Source organism: Physella acuta, unplaced genomic scaffold (genome assembly GCF_028476545.2).
Source record: "Physella acuta isolate Inbredline_101_S28 unplaced genomic scaffold, ASM2847654v3 ptg000239l, whole genome shotgun sequence".
In the NCBI taxonomy this organism is placed as follows: domain Eukaryota; kingdom Metazoa; phylum Mollusca; class Gastropoda; family Physidae; genus Physella; species Physella acuta.
This window is the reverse complement of record NW_026731758.1, coordinates 536814-552542: the sequence shown is the minus strand read 5'-3', so window position 1 is coordinate 552542 and position 15729 is coordinate 536814. Positions and strand designations below refer to the sequence as shown.

General features: G+C 36.7%; 1 protein-coding gene across 4 annotated transcripts; it reads right to left on the bottom strand.

The window, feature by feature from the left end:
- Window positions 1-2535: 2535 nt before the first annotated feature.
- LOC131938240 (mucin-2) lies at window positions 2536-15585 on the bottom strand. 4 transcript variants are annotated; one of them, XM_059296163.1, is made up of 8 exons: window positions 15362-15585; window positions 12311-12327; window positions 12096-12201; window positions 11207-11333; window positions 10724-10848; window positions 10315-10420; window positions 6500-9936; window positions 2536-4700 (listed from the first exon to the last, which is right to left on the bottom strand). In XM_059296163.1, exons 1-8 carry the CDS (start codon window positions 15405-15407, stop codon window positions 4537-4539), a joined length of 4128 nt encoding a protein of 1375 aa, XP_059152146.1. In that variant the 5' UTR covers window positions 15408-15585; the 3' UTR covers window positions 2536-4536. The 4 variants fall into 4 exon arrangements, with proteins under 4 accessions (XP_059152146.1, XP_059152148.1, XP_059152147.1 ...); XM_059296165.1 differs by having other exon boundaries at window positions 12311-12324; XM_059296164.1 differs by lacking the exon at window positions 12311-12327 and having other exon boundaries at window positions 12096-12218.
- Between the last annotated feature and the right edge of the window lie 144 nt (window positions 15586-15729).

Genomic DNA, 15729 nt, shown 5'->3' with positions numbered 1-15729 from the left:
TTAAACAATTACGCAGATATCAGTTTAACATAACCCAGACATCAGTTAAACAATTACGCAGATATCAGTTTAACATAACCATAACCTTGAATTGAGCTTACATTCAGGGGAGATAACTCGTATCTAAACAGCTGTATGGAGCGTTTGTATGAAACAAACCTGCTTTAATCATTAACGTATTGAAGGTGCCAATAGTGACACAACATAAAGTGATACAAATGTATATCTAGACATTGTTATTGTCATATGTGCACAGGTCATTAGGTAACATTTAATTATCAAGAGAGGTCAAAAACATTCGAACCAGCAACTAAAGTGGAAACAAAAGTCTACATAGTCTAAGCTAAAGCATCCTCGATCATTCAAATATGTTTTTTTACGCTTTCAACAGGGTGATCACAAATATAAGTTACAGTGCTAAAAATATATGGGGAAAAACCCCCCACCTAAAATTAAAAATTAGATTTTAATCTTTACACTACTTTACTTGTGACTCGACGCTCTTTAATTCGGCCTGTTCAACTATAGATCTAGATCTAGTCTAGATCTAGAGTCTAGATCTAACTAGACTCTAGCAAGACCAGTACCAGTAGTTTAACAGACAAGATTTTCTGCCCTATCTACCCAACAGAACAGCGTAACTATTTAAAAAAAAAATTCAACACTATGCCAGGAACGGAATATGTTGCTCAGGTCACAGATGTTGATATAAAGTGGAAAGTCAGTATGGCAGTTAGCAGTAATGATGTTAGAAGCTTAAATGAACCAATGGTAACAATGATGTTGGTGACCACTGAAGAGAGTGGAAACGCAGTCAACAGACCAGTGGAAATTACCATAACAAAATTCAAGGAATTATTGAGTACAATGAAACAAATACAGAATCAGATGGAATTGGCCAAACTTGTATGACAGCAGCTACATGTAGTCATATTATATATATATTGGATTCTGCCAGTTAAATATTATGGAAGAACTATATGAAAAGCATATAATGTTCAAATACAAAATACATTCTTTTTATTGGAGTGTATTCCCAACTGCAACGTTTAAAATTAAAGAGTTTTAGTGGCGCTCAGAAACCCACTTTGTTTAAAATATTTATAGTAACACAGATATTTCACTCAGATTTATATTTATAAGCCTACTTTTATAAGCTGTTACTGTCAATTATGTTGTGTATTGTTGCTATTTGTTTAATTTGCCTAAGTTAATATGCTTAATAGAAAAAATATGTTTTGCATTTTGGTCAGTATGTTTTGACGACCAGTAAATATTATCATTTTAATTAATTAATTAATGATTTTCATTTGATATGTAATAATTTGAGTTTAGCAGCAATAGCTCACAAGTAATGCATATTTATATAAGATCTGAATTTTTTCAATTGTTAACTCACCATTTTTTTTGAAGAGATAATTGTACTTTGAATGATAAAGAAATCTCAGTTTCTTAAATAATTTACATAGCTAATAAATGACATAACTGCATTAGTTGTTGCAGAGTAAAGGTAGTTGCTCCAATAAGATTTCCAGACATTTAAATGGGATATTGTATTTCTATTCATAGATTCAGTTATACAGACATGTTATCGAAACTGTTTTTTGTGTGAAATTAATGTCCAGCTTTATATAAACTATAGACTTGGAGGACATTTTTCAAAGATTTGTTCCTATTAGGTTAAAACTTTTACTCAACATTCTGTTTGAAACTTAATAACAAATCTTTTCATTTATAATTAGTGTTTAATTTATCTATAAAATCTGTATTCAGATATCAAGAATGAAGCTGATAATAATGTTGACAATAAACTTGCATTCTTTGATATCATTTTGCTGGCATTAAAAAGAAACAGCAAATTAAGTCATGATATGTTTTTGTACCACATTTTCTCTTCACTAATCATCACCTAGATCTGCATGTACAAGATGTTAATATATCATTTTAGAAACGTATTATTTAATTTATTAAAATTAAACAGTTTTGCTACAAAAAAAAAAAAAAAAAAAAAAAAAAAAAAAAAAAAAAAAACAAATATAAGTTACAATATTCTTTTCTTTGCCTTGTCTCTGAATTCCCAAATCATTGACAAAAGCTATGCACTAGAGACAAGAAGCAGGTTTTTTGTTAATTTCAGTCTGTAACATCGATGTGACAAAGTCTGTCTAGCACTAGTAACAGAAAGCTTTGAGTTTTAAGTGCTAGATTCTATTTTAAAATTGTGTTCCTTCTTTAGTCACCAGTTACATGTTTTATTTGAGAATAAAATAAGTCTATACAAAATAAAAATAAATAAATTAAAAAAAAAAACAAATATAAGCTACAATATGAAATAATTACCACCACCCCCCCCCCCCTTTTCCCAAAAAATATACTACTTACATTTGTCTATAACTCAACGTAAAGCTTGCATAGATCAATAGCCAATAAAATACCACCAGTAAACAACATGCACCATCTGTTAACCATATTGACTCTATGAACAGTACCCTATAAATAAAATTTAACAAATAGCACTGAACATAAAGCAAGATCTGTAATGTGCAATTCTGTTGTTTTAATCATTACAAATATCAACAGGTATACAATGAATAAAAAAACATTAACATGTGTATATGAAATGTTTAAAACAACATACGTACATAGATGATGAAAATACATATTTTAAAATCTATTTACAAAGTAGAACATTTAAAGGTAATGATTACATTTTTAAAACTACTCAAATTGTAAGTATGACAGTTTTCTAGACATAAATTTTTTAACGACACTCTAAGTTTGTTTATTTAAAAAAAAGAAATAAGCAAGGTAAATGGGTAAACGATTATTTTTAACTTGAGTCTTCTTAAAACGCCATTCAACACCGAAAAAAAATGTTTTTCTAAAAAAAAATAAGCCATCAGAAAGCATTTGTCTACTATAATTTTTAAGGCAATACTAAACAACACGCTTTAGCTTTATAACGTCCAGATTTGTGTAAAAGAGATACACATTAGGAAACAAGTTAAAATGGATAAATAAATGACGTAGACATACTGTGGAGAAAGGTAAAGGGGTGGGCAGAAACATAGATAAAATTAAACAAGGAAAGGGAAATAACCGTGAATTCGGGCAAAGTGAAGCTGGTGCATTGTTGTAAATTTAAACCGGAAATGAAGACAGGTAAAACAAAAATGTCAATAACAAATTTTTATGACATCGTATATGGTTTGACACGTTTTATGTGAATGTTTATGTACATACAACAACAGAATGATGACATGTATAGGGGGGGGGGGGGTTGGTGGTGGGTTGGGGGGGGGTGGGGGTGAGGCGGGATTAATAAAAATAATATTTAAATATAGATTATATTTTATCCCAAAGATATTTCTTTAGACCTCTATCAAAACGTGTTGTATTTCTCAGGTTATCAACAAACATATTCTATGGACAAGGCTACACATTGTCTTGTCAACAATTTTGATGCTATAATTAGATTTTGTGGCTGTATAGTTTACGTGGATTTCTTTACGCAGACTGCAAGGAAGTTGTTTCGCCCCCCTCTCATTAATTTAAAAAAACTGAATCATAAAAAAAGGTATAAAATACGTAGAAAAAGTATACATTAATCAAACGATTATAATACAAACCGTTTAAGTAAAATAATACGATGTGGAACATAGTGAAAAAAATTGAATCAAATAATTAAAATTAATAAAAATAATAAATTAACAAATTAAGAAAATGTGGAGATTAATGAAGAAGGAATGCATGTACTAGTAAACAAGCCCGGATCAAACGCGGGACTAAAATAAAAAAATCAAAGTTTTGGTCTTTTATGAGCAGCAGTCATTTCAACACTCGACAAACCTCATACATAACATACATCATACATCGACACTAACTGTCAAACACATTATGCAAGATAAGCTTTCTTTGACAGAACATCTTGAACCTGAAGGTTGTACAACCGAAACTGTAGACTTCGTTCAATTGTTGGTATTCAAAAGCGTAAAAAAACAAAACAAATTGCTATCCCGTACAAATTAGTGATGTTTTGTGTTATCTGCTCTTGTCACACAGCTGACCGGGACTGGACCGTGAACTAGGGACGCTGGGTCTGGTTGTCATGGCGACCGATTCTGAACTCGCCAGGCCAGCCCGGCTATTAATAACCAAGTCACGTGAGCTCAATGTAGCATCCCCTATCACGTGGCCACATAAGGTGGATTCATCACTGAGCCAACTATGTTTACATCAGTCTAATTATAATGACGTAATTAATTTACTAAATTAATGCAGTAATAATCTATACCGGAATCAAGTTAGTAAATTTAGATTTACAAATTAGTCTGCACTACTTTTACTAATTACATTACATTGAAAATCCTGTTATTAATTTATCTAAAAAAATATAAATTATTCGAACTCAAAATGCTCCAATACGCTAACTGTCCTATGTTCAAATGAAAAATCTCTATTCACTACTCTACTTCTGAGATACAAAAATCCAAAACTAGTTAGTGCACACAAATCGATGACGTCATCCCCAGGATATTAGTCGTAGAGCTCCACCCACTTATTGAGCTCTGGCACCATGTTCCTGTCGTTGCAGCGGTTCTTGGAGCAGAAGCAGATACGGTCGTTGTTGTGGGTGATGCAGCCGTTGGCGGGAATCTTCACGCCAAAGAACTGGTAGTCGGAACATCCGCGATTCACATCTGCCGGGGAATAAAGAAACATTTTATTTCTCGTATATTGACTTGGAATTTGCATTTTTAATTAAGCGTATTATCCATTATCTGTTTAGTTATGTATGTATGAAAGTGGTTCAAATGTAGGTAGTTTTTTTTTAAAATATTTAATTTTGCAACGGTTATTTGAGACAAATTTAAAAATATTAATTTAGACAATACAAGTAGCTGTGTTTGGTAAATGATAAAAAAAGCATCAGATTTTTTTTTGCGTGGTTGCTTTAAAAAAACAACTACAAAAAAACAGTTCTACAAAACCAGGGGGTATAGTTTATATCGGAGGTATATTTGAACAATAGGATATTTCATTAAAGTTGTCAGTATAAGACTTTGGCTGTTCAATCAAAAGCGACGTTAAAAAAAACATATTGTTGTTCCAATTTTTAGAAGTATTTGAATTTGTAATAATAGTTCCGAACTACTACAATCATTATATCGGATTTTAAAAATCACCAAATAATCCTAATATATAAATCCCCACGTTCGCACATCTCTCTCTCTCTCTCTCTCTCTCTCTCTCTCTCTGTCTGTCCGCAAAATATTTTCGCCGGACATCACGTCAGAATCGGCAGCGATATATGAAGAACTTTTTACGGAGTTTTGTTGAAAATAATATGTCAAATGTTTTAAATGTATAACCACAATTTTAGTTAAAGAAGAAAAATAAAAATTAAAGGCGTATTCGAATGTAGAGAAACAGTATTATTTATGCAACCGGAAAAGCATTAATATATGTGAAAAAGAACGCATTAAACTGTGACGTCACTATTGCTTATACATTAACTAATGACGTCATCTGCCGTGTTTAGAATGAAAAGAAATGAACTATTTCATTCAAATTTGATTTAGATCTACGTTCACTATGAAATGTATACAATACAATTTTTCCGGCCTAAACTCATAAAATTTATTTTATGTATTTGGATTCTAGATCTAGAGATTCTAGATCTAGACTAAATCTAAATCTAAATCTACGCAATAACTAGATCTAGGCGTAGACGCTAAGATATAGATTTAGACTCTAACTTCTCTAAAATCAATTCCAAGAATAAATTTCTATATTAGGACTAAACTATTTCAAGACTTATTTATTTTATACAAAATCTTTGTTTGGAACTGGCTAATTTGGGATAAAAAATTAATTTGAAAGAATAGGCATATTCGCGTAAGTTAAGATTTTAAAATACGTGTTTCATTCTCCGTATTTTATAATTTTTATACATTAAACCACGCAGGTGGTGCGGGTTCGAGACACAGCAAGTCAACTTGGTTAATGTATTCTTTTTAATTATGCTCGGGCTAAACTTAAAAAAAAAAATTCTTTTAGGAATCTAGATCTAGATCTAGATTGTCGGGTGTCCGATAGGGCACTTCCCGGCGCCGCAGGCGCTTCAAATTTGGCATGATCTTGCCTTGGTGCGACAGAACACGGGGGCCGGTTGGCCGAAAAGTCTACGATGTGGGGGTCAAAACTGACCTCGACTGACCGGTACCTTATATGAGCTATAAATCGAAAAAAAATGTCCACGGAGGAACCTCTTCATAACTCTTGAGGTCGTAGACCGACCTTCGGGCGAATTAATTAAGCATTCAAATTCTCAATGTTTTCGAAAGCCTAAGCGAAGCTGGGCAGCATGCCTAGTTTAATCTATATTCTTTAATCAGTACTTATAATAAAGACTGTTAGCAGTATAAAATGAATGTCAGCAGTATAAAATGAATGTCAGCAGTATAAAATGAATGTCAGCAGTATAAAATCGTCCTACCTCCTAGTGGGTATCTCATGACACGTGACATACAGGGACCTTTGCACTTGGTGACCTGAGACTTGGCCCAGCCGTTGATGCGGCCGTTGGGGGGACAGGCCGTATTCTGCCAGGAACCGTAGGCACCACTGCTGCACTCGTAGCAGTCGAATGGTGGCTGAGGTGGTGGGTTGGTGGTGGTGCGGGTGGTTTTGGTGGTGGTGGGGGTGGTTGTTGTGGTGGTGGGGGTGGTTGTTGTGGTGGTGGGTGTGGTTGTTGTTGTGGTGGGGGTGGTTGATGTTGTGGTGGGGGTGGTGGAGGTGGTGGTGGAGGTGGTTGTTGTCGTAGGTTCAGGGGTGGTGGGGTAGGTTGTTGTTGTAGGTTCAGGGGTGGTGGAGGTGGTTGTTGTAAGTTCAGGGGTGGTGGGGTAGGTTGTTGTTGTAGGTTTAGGGGTGGTGGAGGTGGTTGTTGTTGTAGGTTCAGGAGTGGTGGAGGTGGTTGTTGTTGGATATTCAGAGGTGGTGGGGGTGGTTGTTGTAGTAGGTTCAGGGGTGGTGGGGTATGTGGTAATCTCTGATGCTGTGGTTGTTTCTGTGGTGGTTGTGGTGGTCTCTGGATATCTTGACGTCAGCTCAGAAACTGGTGGTGCTGGGGAGGTGGAGGTGGTGGTAGATACAGCTCTTGTGGTGTATAATTCTTGAGTTGTTGTGACGTCATCAGCTGCTTTTGTGGTATATGAATCTTGGGTGGTTGTGACGTCATCTACAGCTTTCGTGGTATATGAATCTTGAGTAGTTGTGATGTCATCGGCTGCTTTTGTGGTATATGAATCTTGAGTGATTGTGACGTCATCAGCGGCTTTTGTGGTATATGAATCTTGGGTGGTTGTGACGTCATCAGCGGCTTTAGTGGTATATGATTCTTGGGTGGTTGTGACGTCATCCACAGCTTTTGTGGTATATGAATCTTGAGTAGTTGTGACGTCATATGCGACTTTAGTGGTGTATGATTCTTGGGTGGTTGTGACGTCATCAGCAGCTTTAGTGGTATATGATTCTTGGGTGGTTGTGATGTCATCGGCTGCTTTTGTGGTATATGAATCTTGAGTGATTGTGACGTCATCAGCGGCTTTTGTGGTATATGAATCTTGGGTGGTTGTGACGTCATCAGCGGCTTTAGTGGTATATGATTCTTGGGTGGTTGTGACGTCATCCACAGCTTTTGTGGTATATGAATCTTGAGTAGTTGTGACGTCATATGCGACTTTAGTGGTGTATGATTCTTGGGTGGTTGTGACGTCATCAGCAGCTTTAGTGGTATATGATTCTTGGGTGGTTGTGCCGTCATCCACAGCTTTTGTGGTATATGAATCTTGAGTAGTTGTGACGTCATCAGCGGCTTTAGTGGTATATGATTCTTGGGTTGTTGTGACGTCATCCACAGCTTTTGTGGTATATGAAATTTGAGTAGTTGTGACGTCATCAGCGGATTTTTTGGTATATGAATCTTGAGTAGTTGTGACGTCATCAGCGGCTTTTGTGGTATATGAATCTTGGCTGGTTGTGACGTCATCCACAGCTTTTGTGGTATATGAATCTTGAGTAGTTGTGACGTCATCAGCGGCTCTTGTGGTATATGAATCTTGAGTAGTTGTGACGTCATCAACGGCTTTAGTGGTATATGATTCTTGGGTTGTTGTGGCGTCATCCACAGCTTTTGTGGTATATGATTCTTGGGTGGTTGTGACGTCATCAGCGGCTTTTGTGGTATATGACTCTTGGGTGGTTGTGACGTCATCCACAGCTTTTGTGGTATATGAATCTTGAGTAGTTGTGACGTCATCAGCGGCTTTAGTGGTATATGATTCTTGGGTGGTTGTGACGTCATCTACAGCTTTTGTGGTATATGATTCTTGGGTGGTTGTGACGTCATCCACAGCTTTTGTGGTGTATGATTCTTGAGTTGTTGTGACGTCATCTACAGCTTTTGTGGTATATGAATCTTGAGTAGTTGTGACGTCATCCACAGCTTTTGTAGTATATGATTCTTGGGTGGTTGTGACGTCATCAGCGGCGTTTGTGGTATATGACTCTTGGGTGGTTGTGACGTCATCCACAGCTTTTGTGGTATATGAATCTTGAGTAGTTGTGACGTCATCAGCGGCTTTAGTGGTATATGATTCTTGGGTTGTTGTGACGTCATCCACAGCTTTTGTGGTATATGAATCTTGAGTAGTTGTGACGTCATCAGCGGATTTTGTGGTATATGAATCTTGAGTAGTTGTGACGTCATCAGCGGCTTTTGTGGTATATGAATCTTGGCTGGTTGTGACGTCATCCACAGCTTTTGTGGTATATGAATCTTGAGTAGTTGTGACGTCATCAGCGGCTCTTGTGGTATATGAATCTTGAGTAGTTGTGACGTCGTCAACGGCTTTAGTGGTATATGATTCTTGGGTTGTTGTGGCGTCATTCACAGCTTTTGTGGTATATGATTCTTGGGTGGTTGTGACGTCATCAGCGGCTTTTGTGGTATATGACTCTTGGGTGGTTGTGACGTCATCCACAGCTTTTGTGGTATATGAATCTTGAGTAGTTGTGACGTCATCAGCGGCTTTAGTGGTATATGATTCTTGGGTGGTTGTGACGTCATCTACAGCTTTTGTGGTATATGATTCTTGGGTGGTTGTGACGTCATCCACAGCTTTTGTGGTGTATGATTCTTGAGTTGTTGTGACGTCATCTACAGCTTTTGTGGTATATGAATCTTGAGTAGTTGTGGCGTCATCCACAGCTTTTGTGGTATATGATTCTTGTGTGGTTGTGACGTCATCAGCGGCTTTTGTGGTATATGAATCTTGAGTAGTTGTGACGTCATCAGCGGCTCTTGTGGTATATGAATCTTGAGTAGTTGTGACGTCATCAGCGGCTTTAGTGGTATATGAATCTTGGCTGGTTGTGACGTCATCCACAGCTTTTGTGGTATATGAATCTTGAGTAGTTGTGACGTCATCAGCGGCTTTTGTGGTATATGACTCTCGGGTGGTTGTGACGTCATCCACAGCTTTTGTGGTATATGATTCTTGTGTGGTTGTGACGTCATCAGCGGCTTTAGTGGTATATGAATCTTGGCTGGTTGTGACGTCATCCACAGCTTTTGTGGTATATGAATCTTGAGTAGTTGTGACGTCATCAGCTGCTTTAGTTGTGTATGATTCTTGGGTGGTTGTGACGTCATCTACAGCTTTTGTGGTATAAGAATCTTGGGTGGTTGTGGCGTCAACTGTTGTTGTTGTGCTGTCAACCGGGTAGGGTGTGGTGGTGTTAGAGAGCGGGCAGACGGCGTCCTTGTACGGCTTGAACACGGCATCCATGACGCCCGAGAGAACGACGCCATCTTGGGCAGAGCAGAGCCTGCTCGCAGCACCAACGACACAATCTTTGTAGCCGTCCGGCAGCCTGGGGAACGACAACAACATTGCTTGATATACTCAGGTTGGTCAAGGAGGTGTACAGACAATGTATAGGTGGACTAGTGTAGTCTTTATTATAAGCTTTTATTTAGTTCGCAACGACTGTTTGTTTGTTGGTTGGTTTGTGGCAAATCTTGTGAAGTAAAGTAAAGCACACACACAGGCTAAAACGTTGTATGTATGCATATATAGATATACATACATACATGAGTCATATATATATGTATATATATATATATATATATATATATATATATATATATATATATATATATATATATATATATATATACATACATACATATAAATATGACTCTTTTATATAGAAATGAGTTTTGTATCTAAATGTATCTATGACACTCACGTGCAAAGGTCAGTGGGGTCAACACGTGATGGAATGGCCGTGGCGCAGTAGTTGAGTTCAGATACCAGCTGGGCGTTGGACAGGCAGGGCAGGAAGTTGACGAAATCTGGAACAGGAGGGACAATTTTAGGACTATGTGTGGCAGGACGATTTAGGACTTTGTGTGTTAGGACAATTTAGGACATTTTGTGTTGGGACATTTTAGGACTTTGTGATGCAGCAAGACAATATATGACTCACTGATGTGGTAGGAGAATTTAGGACAGTTTCAGTTGGTAATGTTGAGATTACATTGTTGATATCAATATACTTAAAGATAAACGCGGAAGAAGCGTAACCTGACGGTCTTGAGGTAGAGGCCGAATATTACATAAGAACCCCCACACACGTGTAAAGCCTAGGTACTCACTCTGGAATCCAGTGGGAGAACACAGGTAAACAAAAGCTCCACCAAACACCTTGAAGGTGACGGTCACGAGTGAGTTACATCCCGCCAGGTAAGGCTCTGTGCAGTTCTGGAAGTTTCCAGAAATCCTGGAGAGGGTGAGAGAGAAGAAACGGTTACATCAATTTACGTTTCTCGCATGCATAAAATGTTAGTGACTCTTATACATACATACATATACATATATATATACATATATATATATATATTTTTATATATATATATATATATATATATATATATATATATACATATACATATACATATACATATATATATATATATATATATATATATATATATATATATATATATATATATATATATATATATATATTTATATATATATATATATGTATATATATACATATATTATGTATATAGTCTATATATATATATAAAGCCTACAATATGTATTATCAGGGAGCCTATTCTGGTCTAACTTACTGGCAAAATCTCCCCTGTGTCGCCTCTGGCATTGACTGGAACTGTGAGTCCATTAACAGGCTGAAGGTGTCCTGCATGGCACCTTGTAGGCACGAGTAGGCATCAGGCAGGTAGGGGCACGGCTCACCTGTTGTGTGGGGTAGGGAGGTGTTCGGTTAGTGGTGTCATATAAATGGTGTACTGTTGGTGGTGTCATATAGATGGTGTACAGTTAGTGGTGTCATATAGGTAGGTGTTCAATTAATGGTGTCATATAAGTAGGTGTTCAATTAATGGTGTCATATAAGTAGGTGTTCAATTAATGGTGTCATATAGGTAGGTGTTCAATTAATGGTGTCATATAGGTAGGTGTTCACTAAATGGTGTCATATAGCTAGGTGTTCAATTAATGGTGTCATATAGGTAGGTGTTTAATTACTGGTGTCATTTAGGTGGTGTACAGTTAGTGGTGTCATATAGCTAGTTGTTCACTTAATGGTGTCATATAGGTAGGTGTTCAATTAATGGTGTCATTTAGCTAGGTGTTCAATTAATGGTGTCATATAGGTAGGTGTTCAATTAATGGTGTCATTTAGTTGGTGTACAGTTAGTGGTGTCATATAGCTAGTTGTTCACTTAATGGTGTCATATAGGTAGGTGTTCACTTAATGGTGTTATATAGGTAGGTGTACACGTAGTGATATATGTGAGGTGGGAGGGACACCGTATAACAAACTGACCTGCGATTGTCGAGTCGTTGCCGACGGCGGCCTCTGTGGTTGTGTTGATGATGTGAGGTGTTAGGTGTGAGGTGGGAGGTGTGAGGTGGTAGATGTGAAGTGGGAGGTGTGAGGTGGTAGGTGTGAGGTGTGAGATGTGAGGTGGTAGGGACACCGTCTACCCTTCTTACCTGCTATTGTCGAGTCGTTGTTGACGGCGGCCTCGGTGGTTGTGTTGATGATGGACCAGATGGTGGTGAAGCTGTCGTAGGTGCTGGAACTCTGTGTGGGCGGGACCGTAGCACCGTGCACTGCTGGAATAGAAGAGACGGACAGGTCAGAATCTTTAGGTCAGTAAGTTATTGGTACTAGAACTATGGATGGGGGGTGGGGGGGGGGGGAGGAGGGTGGCACCGTACGCTGCTGGAATAGAAGAGACGGACTGGTCAGAATCTTCAGGTCAGTAGGTCAGTGGTACTAGAACTCTATGGGTGGGGGAGGGGGAGGGTGGCACTATACAAGACTGGAACTGAAGAAATCTGCAGAAGGTCTATAATTCAGTGATTCTCAACACTGTTCACCATGGACCCAAACTGCGACACAGATACTGTCCCCACTTATCGACCCCTGTATGCTTAGATTATAGTGGCCTTTGCAGGTACAAAAAGAAGAAACGAAACAATTTATTTTAAAGACAGGCTGCTGTGTATTGAATATCTTTATAACATAATTTGCCTTAGCGACTTGATAATATAATGGGTGTTGTATAGTCATCTAACTGCCCATATGCTTGGTCAGCTATATGCCAATATGTATATACAGCAAACTTTCTTTCTGTTATTGATTTCCTTTAGCTAGAAGTTACTATACACGGGACTTAAAAGTTAACACATAAGTTCATTTGTTTGTCTGTAGAGCTGCGAGGGTTAGGATTAAGATCAGGACCAAGGATAGGATCAAGATTAGGATCAAGATTAGGATCAAGATTAGGATCAAGACTAACGTGCGACCAAGAATAGGATTAACAAGAGCAGATCTAAGGCTGTATTATTCTAGTACATTCTATCAGGCTTCATTTCATCCTGCTTTTTTTGGCTTAACCCCCCCCCTTTTCAAATTGTCGTTATAAATGTGTCATGTAATGGGCTTAACGTAGGTTAGTTGAGCTTAGATACTTTATAATTCTTTACCCCGAGCTTAGCCTTGCTGTGGTTAGATCCTATATCATTGTTAACCCTAGCTTAACGTTGTTGTGCTTAGATCCTATATAATTCTTCACTTGGGGATTTAATTACACAGCACGATCGTACACTCCCCCCCCCCTTCAACAAACTAACAATAAGAAAACAGTATGGATTTAAAAAGCGGTAATTGTATTAATTTTCTTATGAATATACGCCGAAACATTTTCAAAGCAATTAATCTTCAATTTATAGCATTAAACAGGCATTTACCTGAAGTCTAGTTCATGTTATGAACTATAGTTTGATTGTACGTTATATCTATCTATTAGTACCACAAGACATATCACATACTAACCAAATTATAGTGATGTATTTAACTTTAGCCCTAACCATCAAGTCTAGTTCATTTTATAAACTAGTTTTTTAAAATTTATTTTTAACCTCCATATAATAATTATCTATACAACACTGATAATACGTTCAGTATATTGCTTGGCATCTCTACACATAACTAATACTAACCAAATTATAGCAATATATTTTAACTATAGCCCTAACCTTAAAGCCTGCTATTATTTTTTGGTTTCGGTAAAGAAAATGTCGGACCTCTATATACATCACTAGCGAAAACATTCAGTATTTGGTATGATTGGTATCTAATTATAACTAACACGAACCAAATTATAGCAAACATGTAACTACAGACCTAAACCACGGTTTTGTAAAGCAAGGCCATTGACCCGAGAACTGTTTTCTCGTTTTAATTAGAAACCACAGGAGTGGAGACACTGAACTAATTAATTAGGGAAGTATTAATTAGAGCCTAGTCTAAAAAAAAAACTTCCTGGAATCCTGTTATAATATTTTTAAAATGTTACCTGGAACTGATGTTTAATTAAATGCTGTGAGGAAATCTAAAAATAAACTGTCTCTAAGTTAACCGTATCTAATTTAACTGTATGTAATTTAAGGCGTGCAAATGAAAACACAGAAAGCACAGAAAATAGATCTAAAACTATTTATAAGAAATGTTATTGGGGCCCTAACAGGAAGTTACAGCTGACATTGTTTTGATGGGGGTAGGGAGGCGGTGGTGTCAACGTCAAGGAAGTTACGTAAATGCGAGTTATTTTTAGATCGTCTATTTTTAGAGTTGGGTATGTAAGAATGTGGCGTGTTTCCCTGGTTTTCCCGGCTGTGACGTCAAAATAATCAACCTGATGGTTTTAGGCGCGAATAATTGTATTCGAAACACACGCTGTAATGAGATTACTCGCGAAGTAACTTCATCAATTATGCAGACTAATTAATTAGCGGACATTGAAGCCATGGAAGGCACGGAGCCAGGATTCTGTTTCAAGTTGTGACATGTTAAAATAGATCTATTCCGTTAGCCGGACCCATGCTATGATCCCAATAGCGCAGAGTAAGAAATACGCAGCCAATCATGAATATTAACTTGAGCTAACTTGAGCTTGAACCTAACTCTAGCTCTGAAGTTAAAGGTGAAACTGATTGGGGTGTAATTGTTTTACAGTCATTAATAAGAAAACGTTTACACAAATGATGATGATGATGATGATAATAATAATAATGATAATAATAATAATAATAATAACAATAATAATAATAGTAATATAAATAATAATAAAAATAATAATAGTAATAATAGTTGAGCATTATTATTATAATATTAATAAAAATAATAACAATATTAATAATAATAATTATTATTATTACACGAAAGCATTAATTGACATCAAATATCAGCTGACATCATTTGACATCAGATACTACATGACATCATTTAACATCATATATCACTCAGTTCGGCAATAAAAGAGATAATTATGATATTTACTTAAGTACTTGAATAGTTTTATAAGATACGATGCATAAGAAACTGACTATTGTAAATCAAGCCGCGTGGCTAATTAATTATGCAAGCCTAAAAGAGTTATAATTACAGATAAAGAAATATTTCTAACAATATTAGCCGAGCGTTAATTGAAAAAATATTGACTATATTAAAATTTAGCGCTCATATATTTACTTTTTTGTACTTAAAAAAAATGTTTCTGTCGAAACCAAACACAATATTCGATATATATATATATATATATATATATATATATATATATATATATATATATATATATATATATATATATATATATATATAAATTGGTAAAATCGCCATACATCGGAGGCCTTGTGTCTATACATTGTTTATTTATAACCGTGTGTCTATACATTGTTTATTTATAACTCACCCGAGTAGAGCAGGCAGCACGGGATGAGCGCTAGAATGATCTGCATGTTCGCTGTGAGTACCACGTTGGTGCTCTACTAAACTATACTTCTACTGGATGGTGAAACTATACTTTCTGCTTCACACAGTCGGCAAGTATTATCCAAGTATCGGCTTGTGGTAAGTTTGAAAGTATTCTTCAGTAACTCTCTCGTATCAACCTTAGCTCCTGAGCTGAGCGTCCACATGGATTGAGCTACAAGCCCGAGTATCAGGCTTATATAACCCAAACCCGATCCGTTTCGATCCCTCTACCCCCACGTATGACAAACTCCTAACCCCCACCCCCCTGTCGTCTAAACAGTGACATCATACCTGTATTATTTCCAT

Excerpts from the sequence above, each read along its gene's own strand:
- LOC131938240 (XM_059296163.1), bottom strand. The coding sequence starts at position 15,407 with ATGCAGATCATTCTAGCGCTCATCCCGTGCTGCCTGCTCTACTCGG. Across the intron at positions 11,334-12,095 it reads CAACGACTCGACAATAGCAG|GTGAGCCGTGCCCCTACCTG; the intron begins GTAAGAAGGGTA and ends CCCACACAACAG. Across the intron at positions 10,849-11,206 it reads ACACAGGGGAGATTTTGCCA|GATTTCTGGAAACTTCCAGA; the intron begins GTAAGTTAGACC and ends CACCCTCTCCAG.